This window comes from Amblyomma maculatum, chromosome 4 (assembly GCF_055883805.1).
Source record: "Amblyomma maculatum isolate TAMU_Amacu chromosome 4, ASM5588380v1, whole genome shotgun sequence".
Taxonomy (NCBI): domain Eukaryota; kingdom Metazoa; phylum Arthropoda; class Arachnida; order Ixodida; family Ixodidae; genus Amblyomma; species Amblyomma maculatum.
This window is the reverse complement of record NC_139347.1, coordinates 182,335,339-182,357,012: the sequence shown is the minus strand read 5'-3', so window position 1 is coordinate 182,357,012 and position 21,674 is coordinate 182,335,339. Positions and strand designations below refer to the sequence as shown.

The window sequence follows — 21,674 nt, the reverse complement described above, 5'->3', positions numbered from 1 at the left end:
AAGAGCGCGGCCGAGCGCGGCCGCGACGGCAGCTCCGTCACGCCAACTGCTGCCTCTGACGTCACGCGGCTGCTTGCGCATGCGCACCTTGGCCCACGCTTTGCCACGCAAAATAGCTCGACTAGCGTAGGTTTGCTTTGCAACCAAAGTATAGAAAATCGGAAGAATAAACGATGTAGTCGCATGTATGAACTCGAAACCATTCTGATGCAGAAGCAGATTGTTCCCTACCCCCCCCCCCCCCCCCATCAATCGCCCAAGTCACTTTCAGTTGGCAGGAACTTGCTAAGACAACGGGTTTGTTGAACCCGGCTAGAATATGAAGCATAGGGAGGTTAAAGGAGTAAAAAACTAATTTTAAAGATTTACTCTTAGTTATACATTTACCGATCTCTCGATAGATATATTTTCATAATTGCTTTCGATAGCTGTCTTTCCGACATTCTTCACCACAAAAGATTTGTTTCAAGAAAATGATAGGCTCAGTATACGAATATATCTGTCTCACGTTTCCAAGGGCACCTCAACTGAGCCATGAAAGAAGAAAGACATTTGCCGAAGTAGAGTTGGCACCAGCATTCTCTTCTCGTCCCCGACGAAGCTCTGAGAGTTCGTTACACTGCGTTTTGTTAATACATATAAAATACCAAGCATTGTGTTTAACTGAGTAGTGAAAATGATAGTTCCTGATGATACAAATTCAGCAGCCTTAACAATAAGACAGGTCATGAAACGAGGTACGCCTTAATTGCAGTGTACTTCAATTCTCAAAAAGCAAAACCAACATCGGCTCTAAGTTATGTTCAACACAAAGCGCGCTTATGAAAAAGCACTTAGGCTAAATCCAAACATTTTTTTTTCATTCCAATGCACTCGCGGTGCCACAAATAGGCGTAATGCGAACAAGAGAATGTGCTGTATTTGACAGTTCCTGACAAAAACAACTAGAATACATGATTGCCCAGGGAGACCTGCGCTGGAGCCCTTTAGACATCGATGGGAAAAAGGTTTTGAAGTGCAAGGACGACCATTCGCTTTGCCCTAGAAGTAGCTTAGCTCTTGACTGGGGTTTTTACCACGGTCAAGAAGCAAATCATGCTTATTGGGTACATGTTGGTTAGGTGCATAAGCAAGCAACAAAGGGTAGCACTTGCATGGAACGGCAGAGATGTCAGCCGGACTCTCTACTCTGTACTCTAGAAATAGAAGAGCAGGAGAATGAGGAATGTGATGACGGATTTTATGCTCAGAAGAGGTACGAAAAATATAAATCTATTGGAGCTTTTATCAGAAGCGTTAGTTGAAGACCGTGTCGCTGAAAAAATCGCAAAGAGCCCCCCCCCCCCCCCCTCTTTTCATTTGGCGAGCCAAGCACACAGTAGTAGATACTCCTAGAGAGGCATTTTTTAAAGTTAACCTCGACCTTTCTCACTGTCATGCGTAAGATGTTTGCAAACTTGCGACACATCTCCTTGCAAGTTACGAGTCCTACAGAACGCTTCTGCAGTCTGCGGTCGAGAAAGTTCCTGGCGTGGGTAGCCTCTGATAAAGCTCATGTAGAGTTAAGGCCATACGTGCGTGAGTGCTCATAAATCACCGCGACAGCGACAGTATGGCAGTCATTAAACTCCCCCGTCCAAATACAGTGACACAGGTTACCAGACCCAGGAACATTTTTACGCAACCCGCACCCCACCGCTGTGAACACTGATGGCGACACGGGCGTCCGAGTAACACGGTCGGGCAGCGAGGAATCAAGTTTCAATCTCGGTGAAATTCTCTCCAAGAAAGCGAGGGAATGCGGCGTCTTTGGCTGCTAGACGCGAGCCGTTAATGAGCGCGCGCTGTGCCAGACGCTCGATAAGTTTCTCGGGCTCGAGCACCGGCGCATAGCACTTAACGTGAACCGCCATCGTGGGCGGAAAGAGGGCCGATAGTTGAGAACAGTGCATTCTGAACTGGGCTTGTTTTCTCTACCCCTGGGGCGATTGACGACGGCCTTCCCGCATACCATTGGACGCTTAATTAACTGGCGTGGACGCGCAAATGCAACCCTGCTCGTTGTCTTTATGCCTTTACGAAATGATGAATTTATTCTCTTTGATCCCTATTTTACTGTATAGTAACGTCCTCCAAAGTTTAAGTTTTCGATGCTGTGTGTGCTCCAGAAACGAAGCCATTAATCTCGAAACGGTTTCTCTGAAGAGAGTTGAATAGGCGAAATTACCATATCATTTGGAAGTCGCAGTGAAGGCATGAATGAGTGTACGACGAATCCGCCCAAGCAGCGAACTTAGCGGATGGCTGAATAATTTGGGGGTTTTGGAATCAGTGAAACCACTAATGGAAAACATCTGTACTTCTGGGTGTTTTCGAATGAACCAGGCGGGAAACCAGTGTTCTGTGGAAGTTATAAATTGAGCTCTTGATCATTATAGTTACTTCGCTAATCACAGGTTTGATTACCATAGTTCTTTCGCATTTGTGTACTCTTTCTTTAATATGAAAAAGGCACAATAGCTAGTAGTTACAGCGACAGTACCCCTTGTGGGCGCAAGTTAACGTCGCTTATTAAACGGGCGCCTTTGTTTAAGCTTGAATATATCCACCTAGATATTTGAAAATGCATGAGACTGATATATTATTATACGACTGTGTATACCTTAGTTAATATATGACGTCTGAAGGAAACTTGCAATTGGTTTAGGCCTCCCTGTATTAATCATGACCACACGTGAACCGTCATTTACACAAAGATTGTTCAGAACAATTCAGAAAGATAGGTTTGTATGTAATATTCTCATCTATTAAATAATTGCAGAATAACAATAAATATAACCCCAGATCCTACCCTGGGCGGGTTATAGTTTTCTACTACTAATATGGAAAATACGTTGCATTGGTTCTCTCTGGCAGTTTTATACCGCTGTCACACGGGCATTTCGAAGGCCCTCGAACCGACTGCCTATTGACTTGAAGGCCTTCGAAAGCTGCCACACGGGCGTTTTCAATGGTCATTGAGTCGATAGTCTATCGAGTCAACGGAACAGCTCAGAACTCTATCGAGATCAAGGCCTTCAAACGTCGCGCAAGGTTCTAGCGTTGACCCGTGGAGCGTCACGCACACATGTGCACAGCGCGTTTATTCAGAACTGTGGCGCAACAAACACAAACGCAAGAGAAGATACACAACACACGCGCACACTACCAACTGTAATAAGAATCTGAAAACACTTCCTCTTCACCACTCCTCCTCTTCTACACTCAGGCACATCTCATCTTCCTCTTCTTTGCCAAGGGGATAGTGGTACTTTCTTCCTCGCAGACCATAAAAATCGTCCAAACATAGCAGTCACCAATCTCATCTTCCTCTTCTTCTCTTCTTCCTCTTCTTTACCAAGAGGATAGTGGCACTTCCTTCCTCGCAGACTATAAACATCGTCCAAACTTGGCAGTCACAAATTCTGCACTGTCTTGTTACTCCACATCTCTGCTTTGCCCAGTAACTCATACCACGCTGGACAAGCAAATATCACCACATAGTCACACAGTCATACAGTTATGTGGTGTGGATGTCCATCCACACAACATAACTTATGTGGTGTGGATGGGCATTTCCTACTGTAATTGTGGCAGTGGTTTTTACTGTATGACTGTGTGACTATGTGGTGATATTTGCTTGTCCAGCGTGGTATGAGTTACTGGGCAAAGCAGCGGTGTGGAGTAACAAGACAGTGTAGAATTTGTGACTGCCAAGTTTGGACGATGTTTATGGTTTGCGAGGAAGAAAGTGCCACTATCCTCTTGGTAAAGAAGAGGAAGAAGAGAGGAAGAGGAAGATGAGATGTGCCTGAGTGTAGAAGAGGAGGAGTGGTGAAGAGGAAGTGTTTTCAGATTCTTATTATAGTTGGTAGTGTGCGCATGTGTTGTGTATCTTCTCTTGTGTTTGTGTTTGTTGCGCCACATTTCTGAATAAGATGCAGCACCAACTAGCCTCTCAAGCCGTTAACAGTGCGTTTAAGATACAAAAACGTGAACAAACATTATTTCATCTCTTTAATTTACGCGGTAAAATATTAATATCTGTAATAATTCTAAAATATCATCGCTCTTTTTTGAGGCATATTATTTATGCACTCTCTACCACTGCAACATGCGCCGCCAAGAAAAGCAAACGCATGGAAAAGCACAGCCGTATGAACGTCAGCGTGTAAAAAAAAAAAAAAAGAAACTGTCATTGAATGAAAACTAAGCACCATTTACTAAAAAAGAAGGTAACAGTTATATTTTACTTTGCTTTTATAGAGCGATTTTCGTTCTTTAAGCAACACTGAAAGCAACGATAGCGGCGCCACAAAAGTTTGGCGCCAAACACCAGAACTATTTCAATAGCCTTCGAGTTTTGCCGTGTAGCAGTGGCACAACTCCTTCGAGTTTGATCGCGATCTAAAATTTCGAAAGCTATCGACTCAATCGCCTTTGAAAATGACTGTGTGACTGGGGTATTAATCGCTCGCGGTCAGCGCAGGACGAACATCAGACGCAAAATTCTGCTCCGCATTGGAAGTTCAGATCCTTTCAACCAGTAACGTTACGAGCATGATGTTTAATTGTACCGTTGACGATCCACTTAAACCGACTGGGTTTGCCTCAGAATTCCAGTACAGGTTGCCTCTAGGCCTTCTCTTCGTCTTCCGCATAGTTTATTAGCGGGTGTCACAATATGTAAAAGCATCTTAAGAGGTTTCACAGTTGTTCGAATTGTTTTCGAAACCGCAGCCTTTCGCAGTCCTAATTACTCATTGTGCACATAGAATTCAAAAGCAAAATGTTACTGCTCATCGGAAGCTGACGAGAACAATTGTTTGACGACTAGGAAATTGAATTACGGAGAAACGCAGCGCCAGCTGTCGTCTGCTCTGGATGCGAACAGGTCCCATGTGTGTGTGCTCCTCTTCCTTGTACGTCGTCTGCTAGCGTTCTTTCTCTGACTGGTCACAGATTTTATGTTACGTTTGATTTGGCCGCCAAAAAACACATAATTATTTTTGCCCAGTCACATTAGCGGCACTGTCGGAAGCGGCTGCATTAATGTTCCAAGCTTCAGTACACTGCATTCGCGGAGCGGGAGCGCACTCTGGCGTGTTTTATTTTTGTTTTCGCTGGGTTTATTTTCGGGTAAAAAAAAGTACTATAAAGCCCATATCAAAGCTACAATTGTGAATGTAAGAGGCGGACTGCAATATGGCACTGGAAATTTGTGTGGAACGTAGCGGCTGAAAAGGTGTTCTTTTCAATATTTTCTGTCCCTCGTTAAAAAACGTATTCTCACTTAACAATACGCAGTTGTTAACGACATTTTCAAGAAGGGGCGTCCACATACTGGGTCTCAGCATACATCCAAATTTAAGCAAAAGATAGTTAGCAACCTGGAATTACAAAAGCCTTAAATCTAGTCAATCATGTGATTTTCCTCCACCTGTTGGAGGAAAAACGACTTCATTTGCATGACTGATCTATGCTTCTCTCGCAGTACTTCGAGTCGGTGACGATTCTCTTCAGCGATGTGGTGTCGTTCACTGAGATCTGCAGTCGGATCACTCCCATGGAGGTGGTCTCTATGCTCAACTCCATGTACTCACTCTTCGATGAGCTCACCGAGAAGCACGACGTCTACAAAGTAAGCGTCCTTTGTAAACACCTGCCGTGGCGCAATATGCTGGGTTATGACTGACGTAACTTAGCTAGAATTGTTTTCCTACAAGTTACCGCCAGCACATAGCGCACCACGTTCGTTCGCAGAAATGCTGTGTATGTCCCAGCAGGATTTCCTGCTGGATTGGTTATAAATATATTGTACGCATTCTAATGGCGGTAAAAACTAAATAACAATAAATAGCAACTTTATTCTAAAAATATATTCTATATGATGTGCGCGTTATTTTGATAACGCTCTGATGCAGCGGGAGCATTTGCTCGAAGTCTTGTCTAGCCTCATGTCGAAGGCCTGCAGAGGAAGACTGCTATATAGCGAACGCTTGGGCTTGACGAGGCTTTTAATTTGCCCGACCTTCATATATATACACTGTCTAATGGATTCCGATAGGCAGTGGTGAGAGAAAGAAAATAGGAACTACGTCACTGTGGCCACGTGGTAGTTGTGCGGAGAATTTCACAAAGAAGCATTGATGAGATTACGAATCGACGATTTTTTAAACTTGGTGGTAAATATCTCCGCACAACTACCCCGTAGCCACAGTATCATAATGCTCAGCCGCGAAAAGGAGTAGTTAAACAGGCCTTTTACAAATGCAGTTCCCAGTAACCCTATTCGGAATTTCAAGCCTGGCATCGATCAAAACAAAATTTGGTTGCATTTAAACCAGTTCATTCTTGTCATTTGCCCTCGTTAGTTCTGTAGGTTTGTGTGGTGAAAAGAAATCATGGGGCATATAAAGCAGTCTGTAAATTATTAATTTAATGTCATTGGTGACACTGAAAGAACGGCATATTTTGTAGCCCGGATGCTTCTTTATGCATGAAAATTGTCTTTTAGTATGCTTGCATAAAGTAATGATTTAATTGGGTGCTTGTTGGTGCAGTTTCAGAAGAAAACGTTTTTCTTAACTTCGCCAAAAAAAAGAACATTTGAACCAAATATACCTTGTTCTCGCTGTGCTAAATGTTTCTAGTCCAGCACGAGCTTTTACTTGGAGAAATATCAGGTGGCCCCTTCTGCTAAAGCACACGAACACGACCTAAAAGGTAAAAAACCCTCTTACCAATTGTGGTCCACCGCTTTCCGAAAACTTCGCCAGATTGCAGGAGCCTGTGCCTTGGACAGACACCAGGGCTTCAATTGCCCTGTTTGCCGCTGTATTCGGCATCACGCCTGTTACTATGTGTCAGGCGGCTGTCTTCAGCGCGTGCCCTGTTGTAGGGCTGCTCTTCTAGCTGTGGCTGTTCGCGTTTCAACACGCGCGCTGATTGCTACGCGGTTGTGCGAGAACATAGCACTGGTTACGCTCTGAATGTTATTCGTGCCTTTACCGGGCTGCCGTGATAAGAAAACATCCTGCTCATCGCCTGGGAGAGGATTTACTTGCCACACAAATGAACGGCGCGAAAGAAAGGGCACATAGAAAAAGAAAGAGACACTCACATCAGCGCAGCTCGTGTCTATGTCACGTTCTACTATGTCCCGTTTTCCTAGCTGCTAATATTTGTGTGGTGAGATTCCGCAGACGTGGCTAAAGTGCACCGAAAAGGGCCAGTCAGGAACAGCCAAGCTCCGCGGCTACAGGATAGAGAGAGAAATGCGGAAAAGAACTGACTCCTTTCTTTAGTTCGCAGCTTCATGCAAACACGCCGTGCAGCAATGTGTTCATCGCTATCAATCCTTTTTATCTAGATCTACTGGGTAGGACACCCTGGTGTTTTGAAAAACCTAGCACTCATATTACGTTTACGTAAACGGTCCGGGATGGAGCTGGCCCGATGAAAATAAGAAAACTGCGCTGCATCGGCTGCACTGCTAGTGAGATGAACAAAAGCATAGCACTTGTCATCCGCATGTTCCACATGTATTTACCCACGCTGTTATGCATGTGCATTCATTAGTAGACCGACTGCAAAAAAAGAACCCTGTACATTCGCGTGCACCGTTTTACTTTTGAGGCAACTACAATGCTTCTTTTGCTTTCCCTTGGGAAAACTCTCTGTGCTGTGGCCACAATTTAGTATGCTTACTAGATCTCCAGACAAACACACAAAACTTGGAACAAAAAATTACAAAAATGTTGCCAGAGAAGCGAGTGTAAGAAACAGTAGCAAAGACCGACAGGACAACTCAAGTTTACTAGAGATCATGTACAGCGTTTGTTTGTCTTCTTCTTCAGGTGGAGACGATTGGCGACGCCTACATGGTGGTTTCCGGAGCGCCCGAACCGGAGCCGAACCATTCGGAGAAGGTATGCGAGATGAGTCTCGCTATGGTCAAGGTCATTGGAGATCTCAAGGACCCATCCACGGGAAAAAGCCTCAAGATACGCGTCGGTATGTCTTCTAGTCGTACCACCAAGCATAGGTCTGCATCAAAGGAGGCAGACTGCATTAGTGTATACAAAGGCTTCCTATGTCGAGCCTGAGTCAAGCGGTAGCCTCCGTACGCTTAACAAGAGGTATACGCGGGTTGAAATTCTGAACCCAGACTCTAGGCGGCCGACTGGAGGCCCGGCACAACCCGACATTTTAAAAGCCGGAACCGGCACAGGTCCGGGTCCGGCCAGGCCCCCCACATAAATAAATACATTGATCCGATGATACGGAAAGAAATACATTTGAGATGACGGGTTTGCATAAACCTCTAATAGTAGATCTCTCATAGCTAGGATGACATAATTCTTTGAGGATACAGATACCGCATATTTAGGATTAGCATTGCAAGTAATTATAAAAAAAATTGTGCATTGGTGAAGGCTTGCGGCATGTGTGGCAAAGCTGCATTATGAGTCCGACAGCATAAAGGTACTTTGGCTGCTGTAACTGGTGGCTGGAGTGAGTACAGTTGCTTAGGAAGAACAGGAAGTCTTCTAGTCGCGAATTCATGCCCACTTCAAAACTGCAACTGCTCAACCTAAGTACAAAGGGTGGATCCTGTAACCAAATACTCGATGAGATTGTCTTACTCTCCATGTACCTTTCATGACACCGACAAAGGGCCGTCGTTGAATTAGTTGGGCCCAGAAAGGGGAGGCAGCCCTATCACGGCGGATGCCTTGACTTACCGTTATATGCCGCTTCTATCGATTCAGTGCGGAAGGTTGTACCAAGTCACGGCAGAGAAGAATAAGAGGTGACAGCATGGCGCGAATCTCGAAATGAGTACGTCATCTGTTACCGAAGTGAGAGACGGGGAAGCAGAAACTGTAATGCCTGTGGGCTTTCGTTCAGGTATTGACGGGTAGCAAAGGTCTGTTCACGGCAAATGCGTGGGGAGGAAAGAGAGTTCGGAAGATTTCGAGAAGAACACTTCCTGCTGTTAATTCCAAATAATTCTGCACCATTTCCATATTTGCGCTTCCGTGAAAGTTGTGTGTTTTTGGGACAGGGTAGGCCGGCCAGGCCTGCCCGAGGCAAATATACCCCGACCCGGACAAGACCCGAGCCCGAGGTAAAGGGCTTCTGAGCTGTCTGAGCTCGGCCCGTGGCAGTGCCGGGACAGGGCTTTGGGGCCTGTCCAAGCCATTGCACGCTGTATCGCGCAGTCGCTTAATGAAGATATGAGTCTTAATTAGCCAACTATAAAGCCTTTATTCTGTGGCCCTTGCCTTGCGCAAGCAAAATACGACAAAAAAACAGACCCAACCTCGGGTTGGTGTCTCTAAATTATCAGCCTTCTGAACAAGGGCCCAGCCTGTCAAGTCTCATCCCAGGCGCGGCCCGGTGCCGTTTTCGCCAAAGCGCAAAAGGTAAATTGTTCGCATTGTGCAAGTAGAGACAGTGGTTCAGAGGAAGGAGCCAGCGGCAATAGTACTTAAATCGCGGTAACTCACGCCAAAAATCGATTTCGTAAAAAAAAGAGTAATAAGCGTGGTGGTTTCACCCGCCAACCTTTTCAACAGCAGCCAATCCTGCCTCATATGTTGCTTGGACGCAGAGATCTCATCATCGCTCACTTCTGGACTTATAAAATCAGACAACCTTTTTCCATTCATTTATTCATCCTTCATCTTATACTCTACTAATGCCCTGAGGCAATAAATATCTATTAAAAAAAACAACTAAGAATTTCTGAAACTTTCTGCATTTTTTGGAGTTTAGAATCGCCGACCGAGTTTTTTCCGGGTTAATTATTATCTATTCTGTTATTTATTCTTTATTATCAGTCGACGTTTTATTTTGCCTTGACGTTGCACTTCGAGTGACACTGAAAAACCTCTGCCTATAGATGGCTTTCTTTTCTTTCATTCCGCACTAAAGAAAATCTGTCTAGAGAAATTTGGACGCCATGTTGCCATTAGTTATGAGATACGAGGCAGCAGAGAGAAAGTAACTAACATTGAATGTAAAGTTTCTGAAGAGACACAAATGTGTGCATAATATGCACCGACAACATCAAAATAACCGCTCAGAAGTCTTGTGCTTTGGCTCTATGCATGGCTCTGTTTCATTGGTTTCACTGAATGAAGTACATTTTATAATAATTAGTCAAAAGCCAGACAGGCCTTCCAACCAGGATCGGTGATTGGGTAGGGTGTAAAACAAAGTGACTTGACTTGCCTGACGAAACGAATGACAAAATAAGCTTTAGGTTAGTTGGGGAAATATTATTCATTAATTAAAGCGATTATCACCGAGACACGACACTGAAATTGAAGCACAAAACGCAATCGCTATTTTTCAACCCAGATTTTATGCGGTCCAACCGAAACAAACATGCGCGCATATACCCCTCTTTCATTAACACCTTTTTAGGGGCCAGCTTTCAAACATGATCTGAGTGCATTAATAAAAAGGGCTTGATGCAAAGTTAAAAAAAATAAACAGGTCAAATATTGCGAGTGATAATAAACAGTACACGAGAGTGCGAGACACAGCTATAAGAAGAAGAAGCAGTCTGATACCTAGAGTTTCCAGCAATTTTACCTGGTTAAGAATCAACCAACTCTCTAGGACATATGAACCTTTGCCGTACTTACGAAAGTGTCTAAAGCACACTGGCCAATTTGGGCCTCCTTCGGAATCACCCTCTTTAACCTATCTCTCCTGTGGCCATTACCAATGGTTTATGCAAAAGTGGAGAGCATTCTTTAAATTGCATAGAGTACTTGAGTAGGTTTATATTGTAATTGTTCCAGAGTGACAACTCATGTTCTCTGAGCCTGTCAATTAGACACCATTCAGGAGTGTCAGGAATGTTCTGAAAACGCAACTTGTTGTGCATGATACACATAATTAGGAATGTTTTTGGGGCATTCTGGTGATTTTCTGACTTGTGTTTTTTCGCGTTTCGATGCCACCACTTTGCGCACTTTTCACAACACACAAAATTCTTTCAAACCATATCCTCGTGAAATTTCGAAGCATTCTTTTAGATTTTGCGATCCTTTGTGTCCTTGTCGTCAGAGATAAACGCTCTCATTGCGCTTTCGACAGCTGCGCATCTGTTTTATTTGAGGACTGCATTTTCACTACTGCCATTGCAGTGCAATCAGACACTGATAATATTAATATGATGGCAAAACCGAAGTGCAGTAAGCCAGACAGCTCAGAGCTCTCGCTGCACCCACTCGAGCCAGAGGCAACAAAACTAGCCTGCGCAAGTTGAATGCGACGTTCTAATGGCAAAGTTAGAAATCGATCGCCGAAGCAAAACAAGTGGCAGGCGGACGGCGTAAGATAGGCCCTGCGCGCTTAGTTATTTAGATTTGCTGCTGACAGTACATATTTAAACAGTACATAGTTAAAATTTGAGACTTCATATATCCCCCCCTTTCAGCAGTGTACAGCACCCACTCGCCGGTTGTTTATGTCGTTTTCGCCGCGCCTCCGAGAAAGCGGTGACTATGTGCCAAGCGTTGTAGCTGCTGTCCACTCTACCTAACTTTGCGTGGGCAGCTTTTTTGGAGAGCAGTGGGAAGTCAGAACAAGACATGGCTAAGCCACTACCCTTTTCATGAGATCGGAGCTCGCTGAGCCATAGTTTTTAGCCTTTGTCGATCACATTTTGCCCTTCCAGAAAACGGGTCTTTGCTACGGTAAAACAAAGAACATTACGTAAACGTTATATGTACGCACGTTCGCAAAGTTAATAGATAAAATGGCCTGCCTTGTGTATCCATGGTAAACATTTCGATGATAAAAGAATTCATTACGTCCGCAGATTGTGTCGCCGGATGTCATCAATCATAAGGTCATGTGACGTCGTACGAAAATGTATACGTTGCGTCTTCAGTCATATATCATCTTTATCAGTTTATTGCTGTCATATGCGTAATCATGTAATATGCAAAATCATTCATACAGCACGCAAACTAAAGGTGAAGTTTGGTTTATTTATTTATTTAAAAATACTGCAGCCCTTATAGCCCAGGCAGGAGGGGCATACCATGTGACAATCACAAACAGAAAACAAAAATACAATACACACCACAATTGGGAGAGAATAAAGAAATCATAATATTAATAGTAATTATTTTAAATTGGATAGCCTATCCAATAAAAAATAGACAATTAATACAACACACAGCACAATTCGGCAAGAACAAAGCAGACAAATATAAAATAATAATATTATTAGTAAAAGTTGAACAGCCTAACCAAGCAAATGATCTTCCAGTGCCTTGTTAAATTTACTGCTCTGGAAAAAGTTCTTGCAGCAAATTAAAATGAGAGATGGCCCGGGAAAAAAACTGTACCTAGATGTATTTGTTCGGGCAAAGACCGGTTGCAGCGTGTGTTCCCAAGTGTGTCGTGTTCGTCTGGCAGTAGAAGGTTGGACAAAGTTAGGTAATGAAATATTTACTTCCTCCAACAGAATCTTACTAGAACAAAATTTGGTACATTTTGCATTTTGTTTGCATCCATTTTGCGTCCATTTTGCATGTAGCATCCTTTGAGATATACAACTTCATACTCGTCGTGTGACATCATGACCAAGTCATGATAAATGTCATGAGGTTTTGGATGATAAGGAATTGTCAGGGTAAAGCTATAGAATGGAGATACCTACGCACCATAAAATAGCACTGAACAAGGGCCGAGGGCGAGCCTCAGTTCGCAAGCCGAGCCAACGTTTCTTCAAGGGGACTTGTCTTCGTAAGGCAATTGGGTAACACAAAATAATGGCACTTCAGCGGAGTCACATAAAAAAAGTATCACGTGATTCATATTAAGTTGCAAAACGTGGCGACGTCTCACTGGAGTCGCATGCCAAACTATCATGAGATTCAGGATCACCAGCAGCAACAAACGCTAATGGTTTCGCGTTTATCCAATGAAGCAGACTTCAGTGCCCTAGAAAGTTTTCTTCAGAGTGGGAGCGCGTAATCTTGTCTTGAGAAATGTGTCTGTTTTCAGCTCGACGTGAGAGGTATGAAATTGGCGTTTACAGAGTAAGTACGCATATGCAGGCGTTCATTCGGGGGCCGTGGTGGCCGGCGTGGTGGGCCTCAAGATGCCGCGGTACTGCCTCTTCGGTGACTCCGTCAACACGGCGTCGCGAATGGAAAGCACGAGTGAGGTGAGCCTTAGTATTGAAAACTCCATGTCATCCGGAGAGCAGTTATTGCGAGAGGAAGGGCGGCGTAACCCTGGATTTCACTTGCACTTGGCGTTCAGAGAATGAAGAGGTTTAATCACTAGGCATACTTTTTGATAGAACATTGAACGCATATCCCAGGAGAGACGCCACGTCTACTGTGAGAAGATCTCTGCGCTTCCTCTTACGGGCGGTTTTTAGCTTTATCATGAATAACGTTGGAGAGCATAAAAGCAGAAACTAATGTGAATGGATCATCCAGCACTACAGCATGCACTATCAGCGAACATACTGCTGGACGCATGTATTCAATGGGCAAACCTTTGAATATACAACGTTAAAACTTGATTCTGCACCTCCCAAGAATATATTCATTTCCAAACTATCATAAGAAAAATAAGTTTGTTTATTCATGAAAACAAGTATTACATAAATAATATAGAAGGAGGTCCCAGAGCTCAAGGCTGTATTGGGACCTCCTATGGATGGATGTATAAACTTATGAACAATATTATTGGTACAGCAAATGCAGTCAAAAGCGCAAAATCGGTGAACACAATATGGTAAAAATAAAACATTTAGGAATGCAATACAAGTTTAAAAATGCCATGCGCGGCTGGTATTGTTAAAATAAAGGACTTGAAAATTATATTCAAATTGATACATCTTCCCAACGGACATATGAAAACACTCATGAATTGAATGTGAAGGAAGCCGTATATATATATAAAAAAACTTGTTTGCAAGGTATGTGACGCTATTGCGATAGTACGGATAACAGTTGTTGTTTAAAACCGGACAGAGACGGGGATTTTTGACATAAGAAGGGAGGTTATTCCAAATTTGTAAAGAAGCAAAAAGAGTCGTGTGGTTGCTGTAGTTCCTTCGATTTGTTAGTAATAGAAAATTGTTGTCCTTAGCAAATCTTGTTTCATTATTATTGGTGAGGGCCTCCCTGTTGATTACATTTGAGGGTATGGTGCTGTGCACAGCTTTATAAAGTAGGATTGCGAGACGACAGGTAATCAGGGAAGCGATCGACAAAATGTTGTGGTCGTGATGAAGAGATAGCGTATCGCTGCGCTATGAACTGTAGGTTATTGTACGTATGGCCTGATTTTGAAGATGTTGCAGTTGATATAAATGTGATGGGTAAGTGTTTCCCCATCAAGTTGATGCAGTAATTAAAATTACTAAGAATGAATGCGTATTAAAGAGCTATTAAAGTGTCACGAATGAAAAAGGGATGCGCTTTAAGTAGTGCTCTGATACCAGAATCACATTTTTGTTTCAAGTTAGAAATATGCTTATTGTATTCAAGGTTAGCGTCCAGAGTAACGCCAAGAAATGTTCAATGTTCTGAAAGTTCGATGCAATGGGAATTAAAAGTAAGTGGTGGGATGTGTACGGGAGCCTTGCGATTGGAGCTGAATACCATGAATTTTGTCTTAGAAGGGTTGATCTGCAAGCAGCTACGATGGCACCAGTTTAAAATATTATTGAGATCAGTAGTCAGCACAGATGTTAATGAGGTGATTTATTTTTCAGTAGCTAACATAGTATCATCATCCGCATAAAGAAATGGTTCTGATTTAGCAAGACAACTAGGCAGATCATTAATATATTGTAACGGGTATTGAGCCAAACGTCCAGGCAACGCCCTGAGCCTAGAAGACTGCCGAAGTGCGAGAGCGGTCCGAGCAGCGGTCTGAGCGCGGTTCCAGGCAACCAACTTCGTCGTCTACGCCAACTAGCAACCACTTCATCGTCTACGTCAACTAGCCACTGATTGCCTCCGCTTCGTCGTCGACTATAGTTTGTATCACTGCCCCCCTCCTCTGTAGCATCGACTCGATGCGACGCGGTGCTACTAGGAAGAAGTCAGCGAAAGGGCGCACTAAAGTGTCACAAGGACCCAGCGGCGTTGACTAAAAGTTCAGTCACGTACGATCATGATAGGGCTTCAGCCGAAGCACGTGCGCAACTTCAGGACGCTGTGGCCTTCGGGATGGAACTGAAGCTACGGGAACAACGGCGTAGGTGACTTCACTGATACGGCGAACAATCTCGTAAGGGCCGAAGTATCGGCACAGTAATTTTTCAGATAGGCCGCGATGACGAACAGGTGTCCAAACCCAGACGAGGTCGCCCGGCTCGTAAGTGACGATTCTTCGGCTGAGGTTATACCGAGCAGCGTCATTCGCCTGTTGTCGGTGGATTCTAAGGCGTGCTAGTTGCTGCGCTTCCTCAGCACGCTGAACAAAGATGTCGGCGTCAAGTTCGGCGTCAGAGCCGCAAGAAGGACTAACTGGCATCATGGCATCCAACGGCGTGCTCACTTGGCGACCGAAGACAAGTTGGAAAGGGGTCAGTCGCGTCGTCTCTTGAGTGGCGGCATTGTACGCGAAAGTTATATAGGGCAAAAAGCGCATCCCAGGTGCGATGTTCTGCGTCCACATACATAGAAATCACGTCGGTGAGGGTGCGATTGAGGCGCTCCACCAGCCCGTTGGTCTGAGGGTGATACGCCGTCGCACGTCGATGGCTAGTGTGAGTCAGAGTCATGACCAACCGGATTAGACGAGCCGTAAAAGCTGTTCCACGGTCAGTGATTACCACGGCGGGGGCGCCATGACGTAGGACAGTTTTATGAACGAAAAATTGAGCAACTTCGGCTGCAGTATCTTTAACAAGGGACGCGGTCTCTGCGTACCGTGTTAAGTAGTCTGTTGCGACGACTACCGAATGGTTGCCAGACGGGGACTTCGGAAAAGGACCAAGAAGATCCATGCCCACTTGATGGAAAGGGGTCTTCGGCGGAGCAATAGGCTGAAGAAATCCAGCGGGTTTCAATGGCGGAGACTTGCGACGTTGGCAGTCACGACATGAGCGTACATAAGCCCGCACCGATGGGAGTAACCTGGGCCAATAATACTTTTGACGAATTCGTGCAAGTGTACGGCTCACCCCCAGGTGGCCGGTGGTGGGTTCATCATGACAGGCACTCAATATATCTCGGGGCAACTCGGAGGGCACAAGGAGAAACGTCTCTTCACTGTTAGCGAAATCTCGCTTGTAGAGCACGTTACCACGAAGAGTGAACGTTTGAAGCCCACGATGAAAAACACGGGGAATACGGGCGTCGACGCCCTGCAGATAGTCGACGAATGACGCTAACTCTGGGTCCATTTTCTACAGCTGCGCCATTTGGGTTGTACTAATAGCCCTCAGAAAGGGAAAACCATCGGCCGTTTCCTTTGGACATATGGCGATGGGCGAGTGCGACAGACAGTCAGCATCCTGATGCTTCCGTCCTGATTTGTATACGACTGTTACGTCATACTCTTGTAATCTAAGGCTCCATCTAGCCAATCGTCCTGAGGGGTCTCTGAGGCTCGCGAGCCAGCATAATGAATGGTGGTCGCTTATAACGCGGAAAGGTCGGCCGTAGAAGTATGGTCGGAACTTGGTGAGGGCCCATATTACCGCCAGACATTCTTTCTCAGTAGTTGAATAGTTGGTTTCGGAGCGGGTAAGTGCACCGTCTTGCCACTGAATTAGTACTGCACCAATCCCAACGTTGCTGGCATCAGTGTGAACGTCAGTTGAGGCGTTTTCGTCAAAATGGCCTAGTATCGGAGAATTCTGTAGGCGGCTGCGAAGCTCAAGGAAAGCGGCCTCTTGTTCACTTCCCCACAGGAACGGCGTGTCATCTCGAGTCAGTGTGGTTAGCGGTTCTGCGATGTGCGAAAAGTTTCATACAAAGCGTCTGTAATAGGAGCACAAACCTAAGAACCGGCGAACCGCTTTCTTGTCAGTAGGGTGCGGAAAACCAGAAACGGCAGCTGTCTTTTCAGGGTCCGGGCGAACACCTTTTACGCTGACCACGTGACCAAGGAAGCGAAGTTCCTCAAAGCCGAAGTGACATTTCTCTGGTTTGATTGTCAGATTGGCGTCTCGGAGAGCTTTTAACACAAGGCGTAACCTTTCTAGGTGTTGGTCGAAGGTGGTCGAAAATATGACGACATCATCCAGGTAAACCAAACGCGACTGCCACTTCAAACCGGACGGAACGGTGTCCATCATGCGTTTGAACGTGGCCGGTGCCGAAAATAGGCCGAACGGTAGCACCTTAAACTCATACAAGCCATCGGGTGTCACGAAAGCCGTCTTCTCCTGGTCTCTCTCATCCACTTCTATTTGCCAGTACCCACTTTTTAGGTCTGGCGACTAGAAGTATTGTGCATCTCGCAGTCGATCGAGTGCGTCGTCTATGCGAGGAAGTGGGTAAACGTCCTTTTTAGTGACGAGATTAAGTTTTCTGTAATCGACACAGAACCGCAGAGTATTGTCCTTCTTTCTGACGAGAACAACCGGGGAAGCCCACGGGCTTGTAGACGGCTGAATGACATTGTCGGAAAGCATTTCGGTGACCTGTCTCTGAATCGCTGCTCGTTCCGTTGGAGAAACGCGGTATGGGCGTTGGCATACGGGGCGCGTGGTCTCGTCTGTTATTAGACGGTGCTTGGCGACCGGAGTTCGGCCCACTTTGGAAGACGTTGCGAAGCAGTCTGCAAAATCTGTCAAGACAGCCGAAAGCAGATCCTTCTGAGCCGGTGATAACTCGGTGTTTATTTCGACAGGTGGCACAACGTGACGAGGCCCAGTGTCGTCTTGAAGGGCTTCTTCCACGGTGCACAAATGTGGACACTCCGCGACGTCTTGGAGGAAGGAGATTACCGTGCCTTGGACGAGGTGCTGAAATTCGTTCGAAAAGTTGGTGAGCAGAACGGTAGTGCAGCCATCCCGTAGGTGGACGAGGCCTCGGGCAACAATGAGATCCCTCTCAAGCAGCAGCAGGATATGACCCTCCGCCATGCCCTCAAAGTCATGAAATAGGTCATTCTGCACGCGCATTGCGACACTGCACCGTGGTGGCACCGTTACATCATCCTCCACAATACGCAGAGCATGGCTACAGGGATCGCGGGTGTCTAAGCGTGCCACTGCCCGTTTGGTCGAGAATGTGACTCGTGCCTCGTGTAGGTCGATGACAGCACCGTTTGCCTGCAGAAAGTCGAGCCCCAGAATCAAATCTCTCGAACATTCGCGCAAGACAACGAATTCCCCAACGTAGACGAAACCGCGGATTCAAATTCGGGCTGTGCACCTTCCGGCCGGGCTAATGAGGTGACCTCCAGCCGTACGACTGCTAGGGCCCAACCATGGCGTCACAACTTTGCTCAATTCCTGGGCGAGGGCGTGGCTCATCACTGAATAGTCTGCACCCGTGTCAAGTAACGGGATCGTGTTTTATCCGTCAAGTGTCACGCACAAACCAGAAGTAGCCCGTCGGATGCTGTCGCTACCCTGCCCCTGCGAGGAATCAGCGTATCGGTGTATCGGCGGCGGAGGATCTTCAATTTTTCCGACAGCAGCGGCCCTGCCTCCGGAGACCGCCGGAATTAGTTTTCCCGGTGTGGACTTTCAGAACGCCGCTCAGTATTGCTGGGGTCTCTGCGAGGGCTTGGGGAACGGTACCGCAGCGGAGATGACGATCCTGAGTCATAGCGCCTGTATCTCCCAGGCCTCTGACTGGCCGACAGATGAGCTATTTCGAGCGGCCGTTCGCCGTTCCGTGGACAGGGCGCATCGGGTGCGAAGCCGCGAAGTCCCACTCGGCGATACGGGCATGCACGGTACAGGTGGCCGGCCTCCCCGCAGTGGTAGCAGATTGGCCTGCGGTCCCGCGTACGCCACACGTCCGACTTACGAGGGCGTGTAACAGGCACCACAGCTTGAGCCGATACGTCATGGACTGGTGTGACTAACCACCGGTGTCGGGTCAATAGGCCCACAGGCAGCTGCTTGACGTGCAACGAACGCGTACGTTCGTTTGTCTTCGACCCGTGGAGGCATGGTAGCGACAGGATTGTAGGCAGCTGCCTGAGGAACAACGGATGTTTGCGTGGGCATTTCATCGCCGCGTTGCAGTACGTTGGTGACCGGGAATTCACGAGCAGCCTGGCGTACTTCATCTCTGACGACTTCGGTCAGTGAGGTCACTGGCGCACTCTGAGACAGACGGAAACGTTGGAGTTCCTCTCGAACAACCGACCGAATGAGGTCACGTAAGGCGTCCGCACCGCCTCCATGGCACGACGAAAAAACATGTGGGGCCAGGCTGCTGACATCTCGGTTGTACTGCCGGGCACGTTGTTGGAGCGTCGTTTCCATGGTCGTTGCTTCCGCGAGGAATTCAGCAACGGTACGCGGTGGACTGCGAACGAGGCCCGCAAACAGCTCCTGCTTAACTCCACGCATGAGGTGGCGAAGCTTCGTCTCCTCTTTCATATTGGGGTCTGCGCGCTGGAAAAGACGGGTCATGTCTTCACAGAACATGCTTACACTTTCATTTGGCCGCTGGTTTCTGGACTGAAGTGCAGCTTCAGCTTTCTCGCGGCGATCGGCGTTGGGGAAGGTGGTCAGAAGTTCATGGCAAAATGCTTGCCAGGTGGTAAGGGCGCCTTCGTGGTTTTCGAACCACGTACGCGCAGACTCTTCTAGGGCAAAGTAAACATTATTGAGCTTTTGCTCGTCACTCCAGCCGTTGTACCGAGCCACTCGCTAGAAGGTAGCCAGCCAATCCTCAGCGTCTTCGAAGACGTCGCCGTGAAAAGATGGTGGTGTTCGCGGCGGGTGGCAAAGGATCGGAGCTGAGAGCCAGGGATCAGTGGCCATGTCGAGGTGGCTCGAGAGTTGCGGCTGCGTGATCCTCGTAGGGGTGGAAAGGGGCCCAACCTCAGGCGACTGTCCGCGGAGGCGGCGACTGAGTCGCTGGTGGACCGGAGTCAGATCCGTCGTGAAGCGTGTAAACGTGGCAAAACGTACCCACCTCACTCCACAAGACTGTAACGGGTATTGAGCCAAACGTCCAGGCAACACCCTGAGCCTAGAAGACTGCCGAAGTCCGAGAGCGGTCCGAGCAGCGGTCTGAGCGCGGTTCCAGGCAACCAACTTCGTCGTCTACGCCAACTAGCAACCACTCCATCGTCTACGTCAACTAGCCACTGATTGTCTCCGCTTCGTCGTCGACTATAGTTTGTAACAATATATTAAAAACAGCAGAGTGCCGAGAAGAGAACCTTGAGGCACACCTGTATTAATTGTATTTACGTTAGAGAGCAGATTAGAAATCGACACGGCTTGTTTTCTGCCTAATAAGTAACTTTTGATGAGATTGAGAGGCGACCCTACTACCCCTACAGCTTCTAGTTAAGTTAGTAATATAGAGTGGATGATAGAATCGAAAGCCTTGGTTAAGTCAATAAATACTGTCCCGGCAAAGCATCCCTTATAAATGGCAAATTTAATTTTGTCAGTGAAGGCAACCAATGCTAAGTTAGTTGAATATCCCGAGCGAACCCAAATTGACGAGGTGAAAGTATATTGAACTTTGAGAAGTTTAGTTAAGCGCTGTGCTATGCACCATGCAAGTGCATGCTATGCTATGCACTAGCTAAAATTGGTAAAACGGCAATGGGCCGGTAATTAGAGATACAATGACGGTCACCCTTTTTAAAAACTGGAATAATCGTAGCTTTCTTTAGCTGAGGAGGAAATAGTCCTGTTTCATAGATGAGGTTAATATAAGTGAGAGGATCGCCAATAAGTTGAAGGGTCCATTTAATATTAGTGGGGTGAAGGCAGTCAAGCCCCGCACTTGTTGTCTTTAGATTTAAAATACATGTTTGGATTTCCTGTGCGGTGACAGGAGATAAGAAAAATGATTCTGGGCAGCGTGGGAAAGGTGAAAGACGAGCATCAACTGGCAATGAGGTGTGATTGCAGCAGAAATCGTTGAATAAGTTTGCAATATAAAATGGATGGTCGTAAACGGTGCCTGACGGCATGATTACTTTTTTTTCAATTTGCAGATCTTGTGTTTGTTTTTTTAGAAGTGTTGAACATTTTCCACTTTTCCCTGTGGTCATTTCTAAATTGGTGAATTTTCGATTCATAATATTTCCTTTTGGCTTCTTTAAGTAGGAGGAGGAGGAGGAAGATGAGGAGGAAAGGCAGGGAGGTTAACCGGTAAAGGAACTGGTTTGCTACCCCGCACTGGGGGAGAGTGGTAGGTGGGTATAAAAGTTGTGGGTGAGAGAGGGATGGGTGATGACAGAAATCTGCTGAGCATGTTACTATAAGTGCTGTAGCGGGACTTGAGTTTGATGTTGAAAGGTCTCTTTTTGACTTTCTAGTAAAGATTGTCTTCCTTACGCATTGAGTTAAGCAGGCTAGTTGCTAACCAAGGGTTATGTGGGCGGAAAAGTTTTTACGACATTTAACGGTCTCCGAAGAACTGTTTAGGCAGTGTTGTAAGGCGGTAGAAAATGTTTCGAAAGCGATCGCT

General features: G+C 46.2%; 1 protein-coding gene across 1 annotated transcript in view; it reads left to right on the top strand.

Moving 5' to 3' along the window:
- The window catches only part of Gyc88E (Guanylyl cyclase at 88E), a 132,150-nt gene that overhangs the window by 74,024 nt on the left and 36,452 nt on the right, over window positions 1-21,674 (top strand). Inside the window, exons 10-12 of the mRNA XM_084600127.1 lie at window positions 5,534-5,680; window positions 7,899-8,055; window positions 13,134-13,243. Of these exons, the coding sequence (XP_084456253.1) occupies window positions 5,534-5,680; window positions 7,899-8,055; window positions 13,134-13,243 (414 nt within the window). The remainder of the gene's footprint in view (window positions 1-5,533; window positions 5,681-7,898; window positions 8,056-13,133; window positions 13,244-21,674) is intronic.